The following is an 11285-nucleotide window of genomic DNA, read 5'->3' as shown; positions in this document are numbered from 1 at the left end:
AATGCCATTTTATCTGAAAGATTTATTCAAGATTTACAGATGAATAAACTCCGATGAGAAACATTAAGACCCGCTCTGGTGTCAGTCTTCTTTACAAAAATAAAATAAGGCAATGCAACATGCTCGAGCTGCTCATGTGCACCATAGGCTCTAAGAGTGATGACTTTGCTTTATAAATCTAACTTACACATATATCCCTGCATGAGTTACCTGGAAGCTGAAGCTGCAAGAGTGAATAGAGTCTAAAAGCTAAAAACAATTAACAAAAAATTAATTAAATATACAGTAGATAAAAGTTCCATAGTACAGTGAACAGCTGCTTAGTTAGTTTACTAAAATGTAATAACTGTGCATGGTGTTCATAGGCCTGTCACAATCATTTTTGAAGCTACAGAAAAATATGGAAATAAACAATAATATTAAAACTACTTGACTCTGACTAGTTTTGTCACGATGCTAAAATTACAAACTCAATTTTAATACTAAGGAATAGACTCAATGCCAAATCCGATACCACAACCTCTTTCTTTAGACAATAGAATGTGATTTTCAGCATTAAATACCGGTAATACCATTTCTTTTATATTACCACGTGGCGTTATATCTGTGTAATCCCTCAGTCGGTAGGTTCCATAGTGGTCCACAGGTGTACACTAGTCTATGTGCTATTATAGTAGTTCTGATACAGCTCAAGATCATCTAAAGCACTGAGGAAAGGTTCATTTTTGTCCTGTGAATGTGACTTTTTAGTATCATACTTGCCCAAATAAGCATCTGATTTTCGATACTTTTGGCAACCCTACCTCTGACACAATAACTATAAAGCAGGCTAATCCCAATTACAAATAAAGCTTTTTTTAAATGCACAGTACCATTACGATTTAAATGCTCAAGATGTGAGAAATAAACCAGCAAAATGAACCAATAACTAGCCATAGACGTTACTTATTCAACCCTCTACAACATATATAGTTTTACAAAAATATTGACAAAAAACTCCACACATTTGCAAAGAAAATGTACAGAAGCCCCAAAATATAGTGTTCCAGCTATCAGTTACAAGACGATAAAGTAATAATCGTGACAGGCCTATGTTCATACTTGGTCCTTTGCACATTCACTTGCCAGTTACCACTTTATTAAGTTCATCCTGTTTTTGTTAACGTAAATATCGCCAATTATTTACAATATGAGGAAATGTACTGAGGCATGCTAACCTGTACTTTGCAAACATGCTGAAATTTGATGCTTGTAGAATCCCCTAAACTGTAAAAATGTGTAAGGTTGACAGAAAATCAAGGTGTAGTTATTAAAAATGAAAATATTGAAAAATCAATCAAAATATACAAATGAATGTTTTATATGTGCTTAAAGATGCTTTAAATCTGAGTCATTGCCAAGTAAATGCCAATTGAGTGAGTTGTCATTATGATTTAGCTATCATGTTCAGACGGAGCTGATCTGTACTGTGTGGGTAACAGTAGTCTGATAAACTGTGCTCTATACTACCAAAAGAAAGTATATCTCCCACTTACTCAGGATGTAACAATAACCAATATATCGTGACCGATCGCCAAAAGTCTCTTAGTAATATTGTGGATGTCACAATAAGTCAAATTACAAGTTCCTTGAACTTTCCTTGTTCCTTTTGATGGACAAACAGGGAATTACAAAGACCATGATCCTTTGCTCTATACAAAATGTATATGAAAGGTTGAAAACTTGCTCAGCTGATCAGCGATGAGGTAACTAAACACTAACCACAAGATCTATTGTGTAAGCTCTTAAAACATTTTGCTGTTCGTGTGTTTTAAATGTGCTTTTTGGACGTGTTATGGATACTAGTTACTACGTAGGTGGTTAGCCTACATTGTGTCTTTGAACTCTTAATGTTAAAATATTCCGAATAGTGTATGGGAAAACTTTATGGAAAACTTACTTCTGGAACCAGAGCAGACTTCGAAGTGGGCGGGACTGTAAAGCTCCATTTCAGTACATACTGAATGAACGAATAACTGTTACTAACCGCTTTTAAATCACAGTTATTTGGATTATGCCAGTAAAGATTCACACTGAACTATTTTACAGGCTTTTAAAAAAGGAAAAGTAGTCTATCTACAATTCTTTTTAGCCTCTCCAAAGTAAAATTAAAAATATAATTGTGTACAGCAAGATTTGGGTATTGTTACATCCTTACCATTTACTAGCGTAACATTCTTGAGCTGTCACTTGCAGAAAGGTCCTCCCGGTGCTGCATTTATTCAAGCCAATATTGTCAGTTTTAAACTAAAAGTTTGATTTAATCTGTTAATTAATCACAATTAGATCGCCCTCTGCTGGCTGTCCACTTTGGCTCGTCCTTCGGTCTTGTTCCTGGGAGTCTTCAGCCGTGGCCTCGTAGCCCTCGTCCCACTGGGCAGAGTTGAGTCCCGCAGGGGCAGAGACAGAGTGGGGGGTGTGAGTCCGACCCAGGCCCTCGTACTGACCCTTGGAGGAGCCGGAGTTATAGAGCTGCTCCGTGATGGCGTCCTGAGAGGCGGAGGACAGGAGGCCGGAGCGCTCCCCATCATTCCCGTCCTCGCCAAAGTAAGATTTCCTCGGGCGACCCATGACAGTTCTCCCTGTTGGGAAAATGAAAGAAATATTTGGGAAAATGTAGGGATGCACCAATCCAGCTTTTTCAGTTCCAATACAGATATCAATACTTTTGCTTTTGGGATCTGTTGACATTAACTGATACTGGTGTAGAGACTGACAAAGGCATTGTATTTCCATCAAAACACAGTTAACTTACAAATAAATTTATTAAATTAGTAACTGTTGAACAGCGTTGTATGAATAAAAGTTAAAACATTATGACACGTTCTAGGCCAATATTTGCCAGTAAATCTTATTACATCCAATAAAAGGCCCAACCAGGATATTGACTGAACCAATATCATAGAAACGATACGTGATCCAGCTAATTTAATTACTTGCTTTTAAAAAAACACTTTTACTCACTGGCTTTTAACATGGCATGAGAAACGTCTTCTATTAATTTTTATTTTCAGTGACTAATTTTAGCATTTTTTGTGTTGTTATTTACTTACTTATGTTTCATGCTATATTTTATACATTGTGTCCAGCACTTTGGACCCTTGCTAAAAATGTGCTGTACAAATAAAGTTGGATTGATTTCAATAGATTCTTTTTCACACCAACGTTTAGTTTGTTTTCAAAAACAAACAGGATTTTGTAATCCCAGGTGTGCGAGAGTAAACCCAGGTGTTACTCTCGCACACCTGGGATAATGTCCTACAGAAGTCAGACTGCAGATGGCGCTGTTGTCCTGCCTCCACTGGTAGGAAGACAGCGCCAAAACCTGTTTAAATCAGCTGTACAGTCGCAGCAACATCACGTGACCACTCTAGGGAGCAGTCAAAACTGTCAGGTATAAAAACAATCTAAACCTCAGTCTGGAAAAAGTATCTATTAAAATAAATGATCAGAAAACCAGCTGAACATCATTGGAATACTTACCAACATTGCGAACCTGTTCAGAAATATCGGCCCTCACATCAGATATGTCCCACATGGCCATGAAGGAGTCGAAGCAGGATCCCTCCTCAGCCTCCTGGATGTAAGGCTTATATGTGAAGCTGAAGTGATGTGCTATGGCTGCCAGGAACATCTCCACACAGATGACAAAATCCTACAGGAAAACACAACTATTAACTGGTCTGTTTTTTGCATTAGTAACTAGTAAGGACTGTGAAACAGTGGTGAGTAGTATATCTCTTACTGCAGGATATAATAGGGCAGCTTTTTATTAGCCCTATTATCAGCCCTGTCGATCAATTATAGGACTAAAAGTGGGTGTGGCAAAAGTGAGCATGTATGTGACCCAAACTGCACTCACAAGATTACAACTGCACTGCACAAGGTCAACTACTGAAACAGAAATGCACTAGGAAACAATATATTCATATGTAAAAAGGTAGATTAACTCCCAAATTATCAGCTAACTCGCACCATATTATCCTATCTGCTGTGTGGATACTACACATTACAGCAAAAAAAGCACACACTACAGACATGATGATTATTGTATGAGATTTTAATCTTACAATCCCCTGAGCACAAAGACTGCAGAGGGATATGGCAGCAGAGACAGTGCACCACAAGCTAAAAGTTGTGAGTGCACCTCGTGTCAGCCGTTTGTCTACAGTAAAACATAATGTTCCAAAGATCAGAGCATTGCACTTCTAGTTGAGGTGTCAAACTATGTCAAAACTATGTTATTATCATTTGTTAAATGTGGTGGAATAGTTCAGCTTTTAATGCTCAGAATGATGACGATTGAGTCTACACAGGAAGTAGAGTGATGTTTACTGTAGTAGCAGCTTCAGTCTGATCCACGCTGCATGGATTTATGTAAACAGACACACGTGAGGAACTACTCTTGATTTTCATTTCAAACTGGATAATAGCACTGTTTTGTGGACTGGGTGTCATTGTGGAGGACAAATTCAATGTATAATATGAATGAGAATGCTGCAGTTTAACTTTCCAACTTTACGAGAGGTGAATAATAAAATTACCTAATTATTTTTGCAGTTTCCTGAGTTAGAGAGATCTTATGCCTCTGTGTCCATTATTCCATTTGCCCCTGGTGCTCTGTTTTATTGGCTGTTACCATAGCGCTGCTGATGTTTTGTGAGGTCACAGCTTCCCAGTCAGGGAGAAACAAATCAGATCCTAAATCAGGCTTAAGACACCAACTGATAAAACTAATACGAGAATCCCATGAGTTTCAGAACATGTTTGTAGAGGTCTAAACTACAGGTACAACAAGATTTTTTGATAAAAAGACAGGATATTTTGTTCTATACAGATGCTACCATCTAAATAATTGCAGCCTTTGCGTTTTTAAAATTACACACACTTAAATTGCTATTTTGATTTGTCTATGACATATCAGCCCTACATCTGTGTTTACAATACAGAATATCCTACCTGCAAACCAGTGGCTACAGCTTCCACGCTCTTCCAGTCCCAGGTATGTTCTTCTGAGATGACTCCAACTTTAACCAGCAACGCAATGAACACAGCTTGCCTATAAAGGACACAAAAAGTAATTGATTGGTGCCATATTTAACTCCTCTGACTGCTCACGACTTCAACATAGACTTTAAGACTTGAGCTCTGAGAACTGGGGTTCGAATCCCACTCAGCACATGTGCTTGAATGTTGTTGTTAGGTCCTGTGTAAGACACAGTTTATGTCCACTCTAGTTTATAGCAGGAGATAATTCAATTCTGTCAACTGGACAAAAGTTTTAGAGTGAAGATGTTTTGCTTCTCATCCAAAATAACTAGACACAAAGGCTGTCTGATCTCACCAATTAGCAAACTGGCTAATCCCTATTGGGATTAGGGGTTTGAACGATTATGCAAAATATGACTCAGAGACATTTCACACTTAGTGTAGGTCAAGTCAGAGCAGCTCCACTCTGGAACTGAGTGTAGTGTGACCACAGCCAACCTCAGACTGACCTACAGTCTGCAGTGACAGTAAAAGTGCTTGGAACTGGATAAAAGGCAATTGGATCATACATCTTTATATGAAAGAGAGCTGCAGAGGTACTTTTTGATACGTTCATCTGATGAGCCAATTTGGATCAACTTTAGCGAGACGTGTCTCCTCCTGTCTCTGTTTTAATGTTGATATATTTTTATTTTCAAACTATTCCAAAAATGTCAGTTACCAGAAAGAGACAAAGACCACCATCTTGACACAGAGGAACTTGCCGACCGGTTTAATTGGACTCAGCTCATCTCTCAGAGCTCTGTAGAACAGCACCAGACAGTACATGGCAAACTACAAAAGGAGAAATACACAATTTTATTTTTAGATAAATTATAATTTTACCCCTTCAAATTTAAAGTAAGTTCCATCTGTGTTTTGACCATTCACTTAGAGAACACAGGAAAATAACTTTTTTGCTCACATAAACCTAAACAAATTAGTAGTATACAAGTTAAATCACATATGAAATTTTATTGTGATTACATCATTACCAGTTGTGACATGTTGTTGAAGATCACGAGATATGTCCATGCATTTTTGGAGCTGAAGTTGCCTTCGTCATACACGCCACAGAGTTGACAGATCCTACATGAGAGAACTTTGTGTTTAACATCTGCACGAAGTTTGTAGTAAAAACGAGTAGGACACATTTACTTACAAGGCAATGACAGTGGTGACCGGTCTGACAACTGTGTACTGCAGCACTCCCAGCTTACACCGCAACAGCAGAACCCTGAAGAGGGGAAAAGAACCTCACTTTTCTGGTAGAGTGTCCAGTGTGCTTGTCTCCATGGAGATTTTTTGCTTTACCAAGAATGTTGCACAGTATGACATTAAACTTATTTATATCCTTGAAGGCAAGCACGTGGCATGTAACAGGTCAGATCTGTGGAGCAGTGACCCCGCTCACAGTAATCTGTGTTATTAAGCCATTTAAACCGATGCAGTTAAATAAATGTAAGATCGATAAGTGTAATACCAAACTGTGAGACAGGCACAGCAATAGAGTTGCTAAGTGCAATTTCACTTCCAGGTCCAAGACAGGCAGAATTTTGACAAAATAAAAACAATTTTAAAAAAACTTAAAAAAACCCCACAACAAAACAAAGTTATAATAAGTGAAGTTGCCAGTTGGTCCCGGAAGTGGCATCATCCCAAAACAGCTGAAAAGCATCTCCATGAGCACAATATTGGGATATCAATGAATCACTCATATCTAATTGTCAATTATATGGTCTACAGCCAATCCTCTGTCAATAAATACATGAGGAAAGAAAATCTTGAGGTTTTTTTTGCTCATATGGCCCAGCCCTAGTTGTACATATCCAATACTAGAAGCTCTATAACAATGGGTTGATTAAATTAATATATCCTTTACCATGTTTTAATCTGCGAATGTCATCAGTGGCTACTCCTGATGAAATACATCAGCCAGTACTGTTTGATTTGATAAAAAAAAATGAGATCTTCGGACTAAGGCTAATTTAAAACTGATGACAGCTACTGGACTGAAAGTCACAAGATGAAGAACAATAAAAGATTATGGGTCATGTGTCCTTGTGTATACACAGGAGTTTTTACACTCCACACACTACCACAGGGTCAATGATTATGTACGTATGTTTTAAAGCATTCATTCAACATTCCCAAAGTAAAGTGCATTTACTGAGGATACAAAGCCAAAACTTATTAAAAATATGATCTGTTATATGTTTTCATACTGTTTTCAGTAATTAATTTTCTACAAAATCCTCAAACATGCCCATTACTGTAATAAAAAGATATGTTGAATTTGTGTACATTTATCAGTGTATTAATTTACTCACTTAAATATTTGAGTTAGTTAATAGACTATAAATGCATGAATTACATCTGTAGAGAAAGCGAATGCAGTAACAATACAAAAAAAAAAACACAGCAGCACTAAATATTGTAGTACTATTTGAAGGGGACATGATATGTAAAATGATCTTTTATAAGCCTCTGAACATTTTATAAATGTTCCCTAATAATTATCTTTGTGTGTTAAACACTGTGGTCGACCATGTTGTTTTTAGTGCTCTACAAATAAAGTTGGATTGGATACTCAGATTTGTCATTTAGATTGGTTTGTTTGAGGAATGCTGCTGTGTCCTGTATTCTCACCTTCCCACCATGTCTGCCAACTTCTACTGACTTGTGTTTATTCACAAAAAAATGTAATATCTGCTGCTTGTTACAATGAAATGCAAGTATGAAGAGGAGGGATCTGTCAGTGGTGCAGTTTTGAACAGAAATTCAATGCATCTGTGCCTATTTTCAGTTTTGTTTGTTTCTGTTTTCAATTATTTTTATTTATACAGAGAGTGCCAAATCAGAGTATCAGACTCTTTTTCATGTGTTCCCTATTTAGACAATATAAACAAAATAAATAATTTTATAGGTCCATTCAAATCATTAAAATCATGTGCATGGGTAATTATAAATGTTTATCAAGAGATTATTAAAGTGCATTAGTGGCACCATTGTATCTAGTTTTGTATGTCTTTGAAACATATTCCATTTTGAAAAAGCAAAATAACCAAAACCCATTTCAGTTCTAGTGCAGCCAGGTTTTAGACGAACACAATCATGAGAACTTGTATTTAAAGTTCCTGTATCCAAGTTCAACAAACAAGTGAGATATTCAGGCAGTCTATAAATACTATTTATACAGTGTTGTTCTCTAGCGATGGCCAACCTACTTTTTCATAGAGTGGACTGTAATGGGTTTTTAATTCATCGCCTGTTATGAAATGAGGGGCTGAGTGAAAGACTGTTTCCAAAGGTTTCAAAGTAGAGGCTGCAGTCTGCATGTATATTATATCTCCATAATGTAGTACACAAAGAAAGGTTATTTGAACAATTTCTTTTCTAACAATTAAATGGGTTACAAAATTTGTTTCTATAATAAAATGATAATTTTGATTAATGCATTTTAGATTAATATTGGCATTAAGAATAAACAAAATGTAAAACCCTAAGTAACCCTAAGTATGTTACTAAATACCTGTTGCGTTGCTAGAATAACATAAATTTAATATAATCTAATATGAGATAAAATGACGTGACTATAGTATATGTATGAAGTAACTCACTCTCCCATAGGCCAGGGAGGACAGCAGCAGAGGGGGGGCAGGTGCTTTTGCTGTTCCTGGACCTCCAGCATCATCACCAGACTGGGGTACTGGTTCTCCAGGTAATTTAGCAGGAACGTCATGAAGTTATATATGACATAGGCCTCATAGCACTCCCTGCATGTGTCCACATAAATGGCTATACTCGGGTACTTCAGCGCAATCCACTGAAAAACCAAAGGCGAAATTATTATTGCAAAAGAACTGTTATATGCTTTGACTAGAATGCTTAATGCTACTTACACTGTCAAGGCTATAAATTGGGACCATCCATAGTATTCTGAGGAAGAAGAAACAAAACCAAAAACATAGGCTATAAGAAATACAGGCAATCTTGATTTTCTAGTAGTGTAAATATATGATGACTGATTACCTAATGATTGGTTTCTGAAGTTCAGGCTGGGTGTAGTGCACTAAATGCTGCAGAATACCCCATAATGATATAGGTATGGTCATGAAGACAAATATCCCAGCAATGAACCAGGCTTTATTGTGAGTCCCAACCTGAGGTGATACAAAACAGAAAACAGGTGGTATATTTTGAGAAACGTCTAAAACTAAACTGTCTATTCTAATACACAAAACATCATTGTCATATCATATTTGTGAACAAACTGAAAACAGTATACTCCAGCATTTAACAAGCTGAGTACTTGATATTTCTCTTGTTTGATTTGTAAAACATGTCCTGTTCTGCACCAGAGTTAAAGTACTCTAACTTGAGTTTTGGTTTTATTATTATCATTATCATACTTAAGTAGTACTTTTCTTGAGTAATTTCTCAGACAACTACAGACTTCTATTTGAGTAATTTTAATTTGCAGTAATATCACTGTTTCTAGAGAAAGAGGCCCCTTGATCTGAACAAATACACTTTACTTACATATTTATAGTGTAAAATATTAAAATTAATGTGCAAGCTGAAATATGAACAACTATGAGATTAGAAACTGAAGCCAACTTTAGACTTCACACACTTCTCAATATAATGATCATGGCCTTGTGAAATTAACCAAATGCCAACCTAGACAACTTTGTAACCACACCATGTTCAGCAGATCAACAGAAAGGTGTAATTACTCCAAATACAGCACATTAGATCGCATTAGATCAAATAAACAGCATGACAAGAACGATTTATATTCAAGCACCACTACAGACCTCTGATTTCTGCAGTTCCCATATGCACAGGGGCAGAACCACCAGTAAAAGTAAAATGTACAAAAAGACCACCAGCGGACGGATCCATCTCCTCCAGTTCCCGCAAGAGCACGGCATTTTGTCATGTAGAAGCTGAAGGCCTTTCAATCTCACGCAGGGCCGTGTCACTAAACGATTTAACTCGTCTCACAAGATGTAAGCCTCGGGACATTTAGCTTGACATTCTTTCATCAACAGAGTAGGCAGTTTAGGTTTACATGATATTTCAGTCAAGTCGATGCAATTACGTGGTCATTTTAAGTTCTTATCACAGATTTTTCACCTGTCTGGTCAGCTGGCTAATATTAGCATATCAGCTGTTTCATCGTGTAAACAAACAAAGCACATGACCCACGCTTTAGCTTTCTCATATTTTAAACGACTGTCGCAACACTATTTCAGCATTTGCTTATAAAATGTAAATCGCTGGTAAAAAAACTTCACTGTATAGGACAGTTTCCAATCCTGTTTATGCTCCAAAAAGTTTCCAGAGATGTTTTGCCATTGCTGTTAACTGTACTTCCTGCTATCGAACGCACTTCCGCCCTTTCCCGTAATCTGATTGGTTCCCTTAAAAATATCGACCAATCAAAAGAGAGAAACCAGCTGTGGATCTCGTGACTTGTTGTGCAGCTTTTGGTCACGACTCGACTGTCACCAGCAGATGGCACTGTGAATTAACCATTGACTGCATTGTCCTTCTTCATGCAGCGTTATTACTTTGTTAGTGATAGAAGTGGACCTGTATTTGTTTGATAAGAATACCATTTTTGTCCATTGTGTTTGGTTTTGCAGGATAAATACACAATAAATTTGAATAAGTTAAATTGAACAGAGGTAAGACATTTTAAAGCAAACTTTTCAATTTTCTTACCTAATTTTTACGCAAACTGTATAAAACTGTATAAAAATATTGTTGCTAAATGTAGACCAAAACCTCTAAAAACCTTTTTGTTTAAAAAAGCTTATTGTTGATGTGTTTTGTTTTTGTTTTGTTTTTTTTTGTAGTATCTAGCAATTAGTATTGGTTTAAAGTTCTTGTTTTATTGTAGCACTCTGAGATTCTATGGAATGAAGAGTGCATTAGAAATAAAATGTATTATTATTATTATTATTATTATTATTATTATTATTATTATTATTATTATTATTATTATTATTATTATTAGACTTAATGGGAATTTGCCGATAGAAGTGGACAGTTAAATGAAATATCTATAATGTCGTAAATACTGCTGAAGATATGAACAACTGGGATTATCAAGTATTTTGTTTAGACTATAATTTAAAAATAACATGCTGCAAGAAGACATAAAAAACTAAATAAAAAAATAAAGTCATGTTGTAAAATTCCAAATA

At 36.3% G+C, this 11285-nt stretch overlaps 1 protein-coding gene across 1 annotated transcript; it reads right to left on the bottom strand.

Annotated features, from left to right (window-relative positions):
* Positions 1-2: 2 nt before the first annotated feature.
* Positions 3-10479, bottom strand: tmem184c (transmembrane protein 184C). Its single transcript, XM_033973036.2, has 10 exons — positions 9888-10479; positions 9100-9230; positions 8970-9006; positions 8688-8893; positions 6230-6304; positions 6063-6156; positions 5750-5862; positions 4999-5098; positions 3523-3694; positions 3-2621 (listed from the first exon to the last, which is right to left on the bottom strand). The coding sequence occupies exons 1-10, from the start codon at positions 10002-10004 to the stop codon at positions 2308-2310; spliced, it is 1359 nt and encodes a 452-aa protein (XP_033828927.1). The 5' UTR covers positions 10005-10479; the 3' UTR covers positions 3-2307.
* Between the last annotated feature and the right edge of the window lie 806 nt (positions 10480-11285).

This window comes from Periophthalmus magnuspinnatus, chromosome 1, assembly GCF_009829125.3.
Source record: "Periophthalmus magnuspinnatus isolate fPerMag1 chromosome 1, fPerMag1.2.pri, whole genome shotgun sequence".
Classification (NCBI taxonomy): Eukaryota; Metazoa; Chordata; class Actinopteri; order Gobiiformes; family Gobiidae; genus Periophthalmus; species Periophthalmus magnuspinnatus.
Note: the sequence above shows the minus strand (reverse complement) of the source record. Positions and strands in the feature narration are given on the sequence as shown.